At 40.8% G+C, this 14,050-nt stretch overlaps 1 protein-coding gene across 2 annotated transcripts; it reads right to left on the reverse strand.

Annotated features, from left to right (window-relative positions):
• Window positions 1–6,782: 6,782 nt before the first annotated feature.
• LOC125508074 lies at window positions 6,783–10,817 on the reverse strand. 2 transcript variants are annotated; one of them, XR_007283216.1, is made up of 2 exons: window positions 10,368–10,817; window positions 6,783–9,670 (listed from the first exon to the last, which is right to left on the reverse strand). XR_007283216.1 is itself a non-coding variant. In XM_048672655.1 (2 exons), the coding sequence occupies exons 1-2, from the start codon at window positions 10,539–10,541 to the stop codon at window positions 10,065–10,067; spliced, it is 384 nt and encodes a 127-aa protein (XP_048528612.1). In that variant the 5' UTR covers window positions 10,542–10,817; the 3' UTR covers window positions 9,999–10,064. The 2 variants fall into 2 exon arrangements, 1 of the variants encoding a protein (XP_048528612.1); XM_048672655.1 differs by lacking the exon at window positions 6,783–9,670 and adding an exon at window positions 9,999–10,274.
• Between the last annotated feature and the right edge of the window lie 3,233 nt (window positions 10,818–14,050).

A 14,050-nucleotide genomic window follows, 5' to 3' on the forward strand; every position in this document is an offset into this window, starting at 1 on the left:
GAAACCTAAGTTGTCGTTTCTTAAAGTTTGGGGTTGTGATGCTTATGTGAAAAAGTTTCAACCTGATAAGCTCAAACCTAAATCGGAGAAGTGCGTCTTCATAGGATACCCAAAAGAAACTGTTGGGTACACCTTATATCACAGATCCGAGGGCAAGATCTTTGTTGCTAAGAGTGGATCCTTTCTAGAGAAGGAGTTTCTCTCGAAAGAAGTGAGTGGGAGGAAAGTAGAACTTGATGAGGTAACTGTACCTTCTCTCGAATTGGAAAGTAGTTCATCAGAGAAATCTGTTCCTGTGATGCCTACACAACTAGAGAGGAAGTTAATGATGATGATCATGAAACTTCAGATCAAGTTACTCCAGAACTTCGTAGGTCAACCAGAGCACGATCCGCACCAGAGTGGTACGGTAATCCTGTACTGGAAGTCATGTTACTAGACCATGATGAACTTACGAACTATGAGGAAGCGATGATGAGCCCAGATTCCACAAAATGGCTTGATGCCATGAAATCTGAGATGGGATCCATGTATGAGAACAAAGTATGGACTTTGGTGGACTTGCCCAATGATCGGCAAGCCATAGAGAATAAATGGATATTCAAGAGGAAGACGAACATTGATAGTAGTGTTACTATCCACAAAACTCGAATTGTCGAAAAACATTTTTTGACAAGTTAAATGTGTTGACTATGATGAGATTTTCTCATTCATAGCGATGCTTAAGTCTATCCGAATCATGTTAGCAAATTTCCACATTTTATGAAATCTGGCAAATGGATATCAAAACTACATTCCTTAATGGACTTCTTAAAGAAGAGTTGTATATGATGCAACCAGAAGGTTTTGTCAATCCTAAAGGTGCTAACAAAATGTGCAAGCTCCAGCGACCCATGTATGGACTGATGCGAGCATCTTGGAGTTGGAATATATGCTTTGATAAGTTGATCAAAGCATATAGTTTTATACAGACTTGCGGTGAAGCCTGTATTTACAAGAAAGTGAGTGGGAGCACTACAACCTTTCTGATAAGTATATGTGATGACATATTGTTGATCGGAAATGATGTAGAATTTTCTGGAAAGCATAAAGGAGTGTTTGAAAGGAGTTTTTCAAATAAAGACATCGGTGAAGCTGCTTACATATTAGGCATCAAGATCTATAGAGATAGATCAAGACGCTTGATAAAGATTTTTCAATGATTACATACCTTGACAAGATTTTTGAAGTAGTTCAAAATGGAACAGTCAAAGAAGGAGTTCTTGAAGGAAATATGCCCTAGAGGCAATAATAAAGTTATTATTTATTTCCTCATATTATGATAAATGTTTATTATTCATGCTAGAATTGTATTAGCTGGAAACATAATACTTGTGTGAATACATCGACAAACATAGTGTCACTAGTATGCCTCTACTTGACTAGCTCGTTGATCAAATATGGTTGAGTTTCCTAACCATAGACATGAGTTGTCATTTCATTAACGGGATCACATAATTAGGAGAATGATGTGATTGACATGACCCATTCCGTTAGCTTAGCACTTGATCATTTAGTTTACTGCTATTGCTTTCTTCATGACTTATACATGTTCCTATAACTATGAGATTATGCAACTCCCAATTACCGGAAGAACACTTTGTGTGCTACCAAACATCACAACGTAACTGGGTTATTATAAAGGTGCTCTACAGGTGTCTCTGATGGTGTTTGTTGAGTTGGCATAGATCGAGAATAGGATTTGTCACTCTGATTGTCGGAGAGGTATCTCTGGGCCCTCTCGGCAATGCGCATCACTATAAGCCTTGCAAGCAATGTGACTAATGAGTTAGTTACAGGATGATGCATTACAGAACGAGTAAAGAGACTTGCCGGTAACGAGATTGAACTAAGTATTGAGATACCGACGTTCAAATCTCGGGCAAGTAACATACCGACGACAAAGGGAAGAACGTATGTTGTTATGTGGTTTGACTGATAAAGATCTTCGTAGAATATGTAGGAACCAATATGAGCATCCAGGTTCCGCTATTGGTTATTGACCGGAGACGTGTCTCGGTCATCTCTACATACTTCTCGAACCCGTAGGGTCCGCACGCTTAAAGTTCTGTGACGATCAGTATTATGAGTTTTTGTGTTTTGATGTACCGAAGGTTGTTCGCAGTCTCGGATATGATCACGGACATGACAAGGAGTCTCGAATTGGTCGAGACGTAAAGATCGATATATTGGACGACTATGTTCGGACACCAGAAGTGTTTCGGGAGGATTTCGGACATACACCGGAGTACCGGGGGGTTACCGGAACCCCCCGGGGAGTATATTGGGCCTAATGGGCCCTAGTGGGAGAAGAGGAGGGGCGGCCAGGGCAGCCGCGTGATACGTCTCCAACGTATCTATAATTTTTGATTGTTCCATGCTATTATATTATCTGTTTTGGATGTTTATGGGCTTTATTAAACACTTTTATATTATTTTTGGGACTAACCTATTAACCCAGAGCCTAGTGCCAGTTTATGTTTTTTCCTTGTTTTAGAGTATCGCAGAAAAGTAAAAAAAACGGAGTCCAATTGACCTGAAACTTCGCGGAACTTATTTTTGGAACGGAAGCAATCCAGGAGACTTGGAGTATACGTCAGGCAATCAACGAGGCTGCCACGAGGCAGGGGGTGTGCCTATCCCCTGGAGACGCCCTCCACCCTCGTGGCCCCCTCGTTTCTCCACCGACGTACTTCTTCCTCCTATATATATCCATATACCCTCCGAACATCAAAGAACAAAATAGATGGGGAGTTCCGCCGCCAGAAGCCTTCGTAGCCACCGAAAACCAATCTAGACCCGTTCCAACACTCTACCGGAGGGGGGAATCCCTCTCCGGTGGCCATCTTCATCATCCGGGCGCTCTCCATGACGAGGAGGGAGTAGTTCTCCCTCGGGGCTGAGAGTATGTACCAGTAGCTATGTGTTTGATCTCTCTCTCTCTCGTGTTCTTGATTCAGAACGATCTTGATGTATCACGAGCTTTGCTATTATAGTTGGATCTTATGATGTTTCTCCCCCTCTATCTACTTGTGATGAATTGAGTTTTCCCTTTGAAGTTATCTTATTAGATTGAGTCTTTAAGGATTTGAGAACACTTGATGTATGTCTTGCATGTGCTTATCTGTGGTGACAATGGGGTATCACGTGATCCACTTGATGTATGTTTTGGTGATCAACTTGCGAGTTCCGTGACCTCGTGAACTCATGCATAGGGGTTGGCACACGTTTTCATCTTGACTCTCCGGTAGAAACTTTGGGGCACTCTTTGAAGTTCTTTGTGTTGGTTGAATAGATGAATCTGAGATTGTGTGATGCATATCGTATAATCATACCCACAGATACTTGAGGTGACATTGGAGTATCTAGGTGACATTAGGGTTTTGGTTGATTTGTGTCTTAAGGTGTTATTCTAGTATGAACTCTTGAATAGATCGATCAGAAAGAATAACTTTGAGGTGCTTTCGTACCCTACAATAATCTCTTCGTTTGTTCTCCGCTATTAGTGACATTGGAGTGACTCTTTGTTGCATGTTGAGGGATAGTTATATGATCCAATTATGTTATTATTATTGAGATAACTTGCACTAGTGAAAATATGAACCCTAGGCCTTGTTTCAACGCATTGCAATACCGTTTACGCTCACTTTTATCATTAGTTACCTTACTGTTTTTATATTTTCAGATTACAAAAACCTATATCTACCATCCATATTTCACTTGTATCACCATCTCTTCGCTGAACTAGTGCACCTATACAATTTACCATTATATTGGGTGTGTTGGGGACACAAGAGACTCTTTGCTATTTGGTTGCAGGGTTGTTTGAGAGACTCTTTGCTACTTGTATCACCAGTAGCTATGTGTTTGATCTCTCTCTCTCTCTCTCGTGTACTTGAGTCAGCACGATCTTAATGTATCGTGAGCTTTGCTATTATATTTGGATCTTATGATGTTTCTCCCCCTCTACTCTCTTGTGATGAATTGAGTTTTCCCTTTGAAGTTATCTTATTGGATTGAGTCTTTAAGGATTTGAGAACACTTGATGTATGTCTTGCATGTGCTTATCTGTGGTGACAATGGGATATCACATGATCCACTTGATGTATGTTTTGGTGATCAACTTGCGAGTTCCGTGACCTCGCGATCTTATGCATAGGGGTTGGCACACATTTTCGTCTTGACTCTCCGGTAGAAACTTTGGGGGCACTCTTTGAAGTTCTTTGTGTTGGTTGAATAGATGAATATGAGATTGTGTGATGCATATCGTATAATCATACCCAGGGATACTTGAGGTGACATTGGAGTATCTAGGTAAAATTAGGGTTTTGGTTGATTTGTGTCTTAAGGTGTTATTCTAGTACGAACTCTATGATAGATCGAACGGAAAGAATAGCTTCATGTTATTTTACTACGGACTCTTGAATAGATCGATCAGAAAGGATAACTTTGAGGTGGTTTCGTACCCTACCATAATCTCTTCGTTTGTTCTCCGCTATTAGGGACTTTGGAGTGACTCTTTGTTGCATATTGAGGGATAGTTATATGATCCAATTATGTTATTATTGTTGAGAGAACTTGTACTAGTGAAAGTATGAACCCTAGGCCTTGTTTCCTAGCATTGCAATACCGTTTACGCTCACTTTTATCATTTTACCTTGCTGTTTTTATATTTTCAGATTACAAATACCCATACCTATCATCCATATGGCACTTGTATCACCATCTCTTCGCCGAACTAGTGCACCTATACAATTTACCATTGTATTGGGTGTGTTGGGGACACAAGAGACTCTTTGTTATTTGGTTGCAGGGTTGTTTTAGAGAGACCATCTTCATCCTACGCCTCCCACGGATTGATAAACCTTAGGTCATCCACTTGAGGAAAATTTGCTACTGTCATACAAACCTCTGCACTTGGAGGCCCAACAACGTCTACAAGAAGAAGGTTGTGTAGTAGACATCAAGCTCTTTTCCGGCGCCGTTGCCGGGGAGGTTAGCGCTTGAAGGTATATCTTTAGATCTTGCAATCGAATCTTTTAGTTTCTTGTTTTATCACTAATTTAGTCTATAAAATAAAATTATAAAAAAATGGAATTAAGAGTACCTCATATGCTTCATCTTTTTAATATCTATCATGAAAATAAGGATTCCGATAATTGTGCTCAAGTGCTAGAAGAAGAATGCATTAGAATGTTTGGCACTAACTATTTGAATGATGAGCATGATTGCAATGTTGTTAGTATGAATTCCTTGAATATCCATGATGCTAATGATATTCAAAGCCACAAGTTTGGGGAAGCTATGTTTGATGAAGATGATATTTTTTGTCCCCAAGGTTTGATGAGCAAATTTATTATGATGAAAACATGCCTCCTATTTATGATGATTATATTGATGAAAGTGGATTTGGAGAGGTCATGACTTTATTTTGTGATGAATCCCCTATTTCGGAAGAGGTTCCAATTGATTATGAGAACAACGTTACTACCTATGATGATTATTGTGATGACATGTATGCTATAAAGATTTATGATAACCATGAAACTTGTGATCATGATTTTAGTTTTCAATTGGATTATGCCTCACATGATAGTTATTTTGTTGAGTTTGCTCCCACTACTATTCATGAGAAGAAGTTTGCTTATGTGGAGAGTAATAAAAATTCTATGCTTGTGCATCATGAAAATAGTGCTTTATGCGATAGTTATATTGCTGAATTCATTTATGATTCTACTGAAAATTATTATGAGGAAGGAATATATGCTTGTAGGAATTGCAATAATATCAAGTTTCCTCTCTATGTGCTTAAAGTTTTGAAGTTATGCTTGTTTTACCTTTCTATGCAAGTTGATTCTTGTTCCCACAAGTTTTTTGCTCACAAAATCCCTATGCATAGGAAGTGGGTTAGACTTAAATGTTCTAGTCATATTCTTCATGATGCTCTCTTTATGTTTCAACTAGGAAAATTGCCCATGCGTTACAACGGGAGAGAAAATATCACACCACCTAATTCAGTATGAGAGGTTCACTTGTGCACCATCATGGTGGATCCCGCATACTCCTACCCACACACACCATACCAACTCTCCCCCTGGCTCAACACTGCCACTCTACCGATCCAGGAACACCACCCATGTACCGCCCTCCCCTCGAGCATCTCCTTCTCCTTCTACCCCATGTGTGTTGCTTCATAACGAACTAACACATACTTCTTACCCGTGTGCCCTGCAGTGCTGTCTGTCAGCCCCTTACTTGTCATGTGCACCCACTTCTTTCCGTTCATCCTCGTCCCACCCGGCCATAAGCAATCTCCGCCGCTTCTCTATCTCATCCTTTTTTTCTCTTACGGGATCTCTCGGCCTTTGGCTCCTGCTGCCTCCAAGCTCCATCACCAAGCCATCATGTATACCTTGGACACCGAGATCCCTCGCATTCAATGTAGTCTTCCATTGCATTGTGATTTTTCATCATGCATGCTACTCCTGCTAGGCTGACAAGTACCGGTGGCCTGGTGGTATTAGAGGATTCCATCAGGCCGGCTCTAGACAAGCACATAAGTGTATATTGTTTTTATACTTTCCCTCGATTCAGATATAAACAACACATGCATATATATACACGTCCATCAGGACTCCTTATCAAATTTCAAACTTTATTTTTTTCTAATCTAATCACCTGCGCACACATTGATTGATAGGACTTTGGGTGTGTGGGAAAATCAAGCGAGGCATACATGGTGATATTCAGAAACATATGATTTTCATTAAGATTACATACCCATAGATAATGGGAAGTACTGAGGAGTATGTTGCAACAGGAATAATCATTCTAGTACAAAGGACATATGTTGTTCTCGCTAGGAACTGAACTGCTCAGACACCACCGACGAAGCAGAAGCTGAGGCTGTTTCGTGCTCTCACTCATACACATGAATGGTAACTGGCCTGGTAATCTTGAAAATCGACAGCTCGTAGTTTTTGAGGCACTGCAATTCACTGGGACCTGCAGATCAAGACTGTTTGTCGGGTATGTGGATATTAGGGAGCAGATGAATTGTTTTCAGTAGTGCTGCACATCCCTGATGCGTCGAGAGTGCAACCAAGTAGATCATGGGCTGGCTAGCTATGCTAGATCTCATGGATTTGCAAATAATGATGAAAAGTCTTTTAAACCTAAAAATATCCTGAAGGAAAGATTTTAGTTAGGCGTGCAACAATTGACCAACCAAGTCTTAGATATGAACCTTGCCGGAGGGTAATTTATCAATAAAGTAGAACTACGCCTAAACTTTGTATCAAAGCATAGCAATGCGTTAATAAAATCGCAAGTTAAATTTGTTCACGCTTGCTGGGCATCATAGATCCTAGAATACATACATACATATATATATACACACACACACACATATCCACTATATGTTGTATACAGACCCGCTTTTCAAAAGAGCACAACAATATCTAAGGGCCATTAATTTCCCACTATTTGTGTATATGTATATGAACCCTGAAAAAATTCGACTTCAATATTTGGAAAACTTGCTTGTTGAGTAAAGTTCAGAGCAAGTGTTACAACTAAATCCTTTAGCTATTTCAGCAATATCTACTACTGGAGCACCAGAGAGACGGGGTTTGTTCCTTCCTGATCTGCTGCCTAGAGCAGAACTCCCCATAACTTGGTTGGTAATGACTCACCATGGAATCACGATTGATTCTGAAAGTGAAAAGTAGAAGTACAAAAACCAACTGACAAAGGCACGCACCTGTTTCCTCCTCAAAGCGCCACCACCCCTCGCACTGGAGCACAACCCACCATTGACACTGAACCGGATTTTGAGCTCGGTCACTGGCCGACCGCCAGTCACCCCGGAGTCGTGGGTTGGAGTGGGGGATCTCCGTCGCGATGTTCCCATGTCTATGTCCATCGCGAACTACGTCAAGCGGAGGCAACGGGTACATGTACCATAGCGGCGACGGCTAGTTCCACGCCGACGAAGAACAACAGCACACCGAGCAGCGTCAAGCTTAGTACCGTAAACTACAATATCATGTGAAATGTTAAAACCGCTTCCGATTTTCAAAATATGTATACAACTACGTGTGTTAATTTTTACCATCAACAGATGAAGGAAAGAATCAAAATTGTAAAATCAAAACAGGAAAATTTCCCCCGGATGCTGAAAAAATCAGTTCCTTCATATGTACACCAAGGCATGCTCACGTTTCATCCCAGAATAGTTTTCATCGATGTTCATATGTGCTCACAGATAATAGAAACCAAAAAGAGCTTAATGGGTGTCGATTCAACGATACATACCAAAACGGCTGACCAAACAGTACAGTACTCCAACCTTATATATACTGGCCAATAAGCAACTTCAAACAATTTACACTACTTCAGCACCCCATGTTGATTGTGAATGCAGACCAAACAGTACAAATTTCAGTCTAATATGCATTGAACAAGAAAGGAATTTCCAACCATGTACTACTGCGCATAATTATTTGTTATATTAACAACATTTTTGTTTGCTCATTACAAAATAAGGCAAATCCTACCTAATGTGTTGGTATGGTAGGAAGATTTTCAAGAGCCGAGATCTGCAATGCTACACAACTAAAAGGATTAACCTTTACAATTGTGATCCTAGATTGCAAATAAGCATACTTGACAGGAACTATGAAAAACTACATCCTAGTTCTAAATTTGTAGCAGTGCTTTCTTGATATCTTAGGGTCTGCGACTAAAATCAACTGTGCCTATTTAATCAACCATGACAAATTTTATGATCTTAAACAACAGTATCAATCATGGTCAATCTGAATCACGAACATTGCAAAATCTGGTAGTACTCTTGTATCACAATGGCATATGCAAGCATTGAAAGATAGAACTGCGAGCATCACAGTACCTGGGACAATCATTTCTTCAGAAAAGTACCCATCAAAGTAGTCATCAATAATTCCTGCCAATGTCATGTTATACCATCAAGAGATTTAATATACTATGTAAATGAGCTATCTTGATATCTTAGGGTCTGCAACTCCAAAGTAAGATAAACGTAGAACAAACTATCCTGGTGGGTGTACCCAAATGTGTTCTCTTCTGCCGTCAATAGAAGTAAGAGACCAACAATTTCAGAGCAATAGTTGCTATAAGAAAAGTTAAAAATGTCCAAGCATAAAATTTTGTCTACTACATCACAGTAACACGAGAATGTTGATCAAGACTTCTACAATAACATGCAATTTTTTTGGAACCATTTAGTAGTAGGTTTTGGGTCTAGTAGTAGGGTTTGTGAGTTGGAGTACAACAAATTTACATCAGATGTTTTTCAAAGAGAGAAATAACATCCAACAACAACTACTCAGGATAACAAAAAGGATAATAATTTTCCATGACAATGAACACGACTGTGTACCTTCTTTATTTTCCCTCTATTTTAAGACGAAAATGCTGACAATACTTCAGGATTTTTATCACCACCTTTCTGAAGCCAAAGAATCTGGACATCCACTATCTTCTAATGCACCTTCAGAAGTAAGTAGACTATCATAATACCCTTCTCTGTGAGCTCCAACATCAGGAACATCTTGTTTCCAACCATGAAAAAAAAATGTCCCAATAACACCTAGAACAAAAATAAAAGAACCCCAATAATAATACAGATCTTGTTTGCTGAAGACAATCTCACTATACAAAATCTGAGGAGTTTTATTAAAACTCAGCCATATGCCTTTCCCCAAAATAATAGTATTTCATATGAAAAGACACATAACTAACAATATACAATGATTTGCATTTGCTAACTACTATAATGAGTTGTTTGCAACACCGTGCCATCTCCTACAGAGTGAATCCAGTATGTTCAGAAGGCAAAAGCAAAGAGATAAAAACTACCAATGCATATGTTTGAAAAGTGAGTTCCTTATAAGATGAGATCGTCGTCGGACTTCCAATCAAAGCAATTCATAGGATCAACACATACAAAGATTTCAATAAATGTTCTCATTGTATTTGATTGATTACAAACAGATTTCTGCCAATTGCACAAAGCCCATGCTTGTAATCTGACGGGACCTATTAAAAAGAAGTGAACAGGTCAGGAAAACATCTACTGATCTCCATCCAATACGCCATGTAAGTTGGTTCCCTTGGAGTTCAGGTAATACATAGACAACCAAATCACTTGAATAGAGAAAGCAATCTGCATTGTACTGGTAGCTAAGAAAGACCTACAGGAGCAGAGGAACATGGTTTGATCAAGGAATTGGGAATCAGTTTTAAAAAGAAAGAAAGAGGGAAGGCTTGGGTGGAAGGGATCTCACCAAGATGTAGCTATGCAGGAGGGACAACTGGAGGAAGCAGCAGGGGTGATTGCACGACTCGGTGGGCTCCGCCTTGGGGCAGCGCACACACCATCCTGTCATCGTGAGCAGTAGTGCTGCAGTCCTTTCCCAGCCTCCGTCACGCTCGTGGATCCGAGTCACCGCCGCCGTCATCGCGCTCGTGGCTCCGGCGAAGCCCTGCCCGAAACCCTAGCCACGGGGGGTGGGGTTGTGAGCGGGCGGTAGAGGATGGGAGAGGAGAATATGGACGGAGGGGAGGGAGGCGCGGAATGTGGGGAGCTCGGGGGCGTGCTGCGCGGCGCCGGAGGTCGCCGGAAGCGGCCGGCGTTGGTGGTGGCGGCGGCGGCGGCGATGAGGGAGAGGAGGCGAGCCCGTGCTCCTCGTGTGGTCGCGTTTTTTTTCTTTACACAAATCTGCTCGGACAGTGGTTTGAATATCGCAAAAGACAGGGTGTTTTGTGCAAAATCGAAGCGTTTTCCCAGATCCACTTAAACAGGGACCGCGGGTTGAATTGTCAAAAACAGAAGGGCTTTTTTGCAAAATTACATATTAGTAGGGAAAGATTCTTATCCTTTATGTGAGCATCATTGAAATCATCGTGCCTAGTTAGAGGCGTTAAACGATAGCGCTTGTTGGGAGGCAACCCAACTTCATTTTTGTTCTTTGCTTTTTGTTCCTGTTTAGTAATAAATAATTCATATAGCTTCTGTTATGATTGTGTTTTTTATGTTTTAATTAGTATTTGTGCCAAGTAAAGCCTTTAGGATCTTCTTAGGTGATTGTTGTTTGATCGTGCTGATAAAAATAGAAAGTATGCGCTCACGAAAATAATTTCCATTTTTTACCAGAGAGCGGTAAAATACCAATTCCAACTGCAGTAGATCATTATAAAAATTGCCTAGGACTTCCTAATTTCTTAGGATTTTTGGAGTTACAGAAGTATTCGAAACCTATATATTACTACAGACTGTTCTATTTTTGACAGATTCTGTTCTCTATGTGTTGTTTGCTTATTTTGATAAAGCTATGAGTAGTATCGGAGGTACGAACCATAGATAAGTTGAAATACAGTAGATATTACACCAATATGAATTTAGAATGAGTTCACAATAGTATCTAAGTGGTGATTTATTTTCTTATACTAACGGAGCTTACGAGTTTTCTGTTAAGTTTTGTGTTGTGAAGTTTTCAAGTTTTGGATAAAGATTCGATGGACTATGGAATAAGGAATGACAAGAGCCTAAGCTTGGGTATGACCAAGGCACCCCAAAGTAATATTCAAGTATGACCAAGATCCTAAACTTGGGGATGCCCCGGATGGCATCCCTTCTTTCGTCTTCGTTCATCGGTAACTTTACTTGGAGCTATATTTTTATTCACCACATGATATGTGTTTTGCTTGGGGCATCATTTTATTTTATTTTGGTTTGCTTGCTTTTTGAACAGAATACCAAGATCTGAAATTATTAAATGTTAGAGAGTCCTCACATAGTTGTATAATTATCTGACTACTCATTGATCTTCACTTATATCTTTCAGAGTAGTTTGTCATTTGCTCTAGTGCTTCACTTATATCTTTTAGAGCACGGCAGTGGTTTTATTTTATAGAAATAATTGATCTCTCATGCTTCACTTATATTATTTTTGAGAGTCCTTTAGAACAACATGGCATTATAAAAACTTTCATATAAAGTGCATTGAATACTATGAGAAGTTTGATACTTGATAGTTGTTTTGAGATATGGAGATGGTGATATTAGAGCCATGCTAGTTGAGTAGTTGTGAATTTCAGAAATACTTGTGTTGAAGTTTGTGATTCCCGTAGTATGCACGTATGGTGAACCGTTATGTGATGAAGTCGGAGCATGATTTATTTATTGATTGCCTTCCTTATTGTTGGGTTTCGTAGTAATTTTAAAAAATTTCCTACGCACACGCAAGATCATGGTGATGCATAGCAACGAGAGGGGGAGTATGATCTACATACCTAGTAGATCGACAACGGAAGCGTTTGGTTGATGTAGTCGTATGTCTCCACGATCCGACCGATCAAGCACCGAAACTACGGCACCTCCGAGTTCTAGCACACGTTCAGCTCGATGACGATCCCCGGACTCCGATCCAGCAAAGTGTCGGGGAAGAGTTCCGTCAGCACGACGGCGTGGTGACGATCTTGACGTACTACTACTGCAGGGCTTCGCCTAAGCACCGCTACAATATTATCGAGGACTATGGTGGCTGGGGCGCCGCACACGGCTAAGGAATAGATCACGTGGATCAACTTGTGTTGTCTTTGGGGTGCCCCTGCCTCCGTATATAAAGGACTAAAGGGGGGAGGCGGCCGGCCAAGGAGGGCGCGCCAGGAGAGTCCTACTCCCTCTGGGAGTAGGATTCCCCCCCCCAATCCTAGTTGGAATAGGATTCGCGGAGGGGGAAAAGAGAGAGAGGGGCCGGCCCCCTCTCCTTGTCCTAATCGGACCAAGGGAGGGGAGGGGCGCGCGGCCCATGTAGGGCTGCCTCTTCTCTTTTCCACTAAGACCCATCATGGCCCATTTAGCTCCCGGGGGGTTCCGGTAACCTCCCGGTACTCCGGTAAAATCCCGATTTCACCCGGAACACTTCCGGTATCCAAACATAGGCTTCCAATATATCAATCTTTATGTCTCGACCATTTCGAGACTCCTCGTCATGTCCGTGATCACATCCGGGACTCCGAACAAACTTCAGTACATCAAAATGCATAAACTCATAATATAACTAGCATCATAACCTTAAGCGTGCGGACCCTACGGGTTCGAGAACAATGTAGACATGACCGAGACATGTCTCCGGTCAATAACCAATAGCGGAACCTGGATGCTCATATTGGCTCCTACATATTCTACGAAGATCTTTATCGGTCAGACCGCACAACAACATACTTTGTTCCCTTTGTCATCGGTATGTTACTTGCCCGAGAATCGATCGTCGGTATTCCAAATACCTAGTTCAATCTCGTTACCGGCAAGTCTCTTTACTCGTTCTGTAATACATCATCTCGCAACTAACTCATTGGTTGCAGTGCTTGCAAGGCTTAAGTGATGTGCATTACCGAGAGGGCCCAGAGATACCTCTCCGACAATCGGAGCGACAAATCCTAATCTCGAAATATGCCAACCCAACATGTACCTTTGGAGACACCTGTAGAGCTCCTTTATAATCACCCAGTTACGTTGTGACGTTTGGTAGCACACAAAGTGTTCCTCTGGTAAACGGGAGTTGCATAATCTCATAGTCATAGGAACATGTATAAGTCATGAAGAAAGCAATAGCAACATACTAAACGATCGGGTGCTAATCTAGTGGAATGGGTCATGTCAATCAGATCATTCACTTAATGATGTGATCCTGTTAATCAAATAACAACTACTTGTTTATGGTTAGGAAACATAACCATCTTTGATTAACGAGCTAGTCAAGTAGAGGCATACTAGTGACACTTTGTTTGTCTATGTATTCACACATGTATTATGTTTCCGGTTAATACAATTCTAGCATGAATAATAAACATTTATCATGATATAAGGAAATAAATAATGACTTTATTATTGCCTCTAGGGCATATTTCCTTCACTTATGAGTGGCGGTCGGGGACGAGCAATGGTCTTTTCCTACCAATCTAT

This window comes from Triticum urartu, chromosome 5 (genome assembly GCF_003073215.2).
Source record: "Triticum urartu cultivar G1812 chromosome 5, Tu2.1, whole genome shotgun sequence".
Taxonomy (NCBI): Eukaryota; Viridiplantae; Streptophyta; class Magnoliopsida; order Poales; family Poaceae; genus Triticum; species Triticum urartu.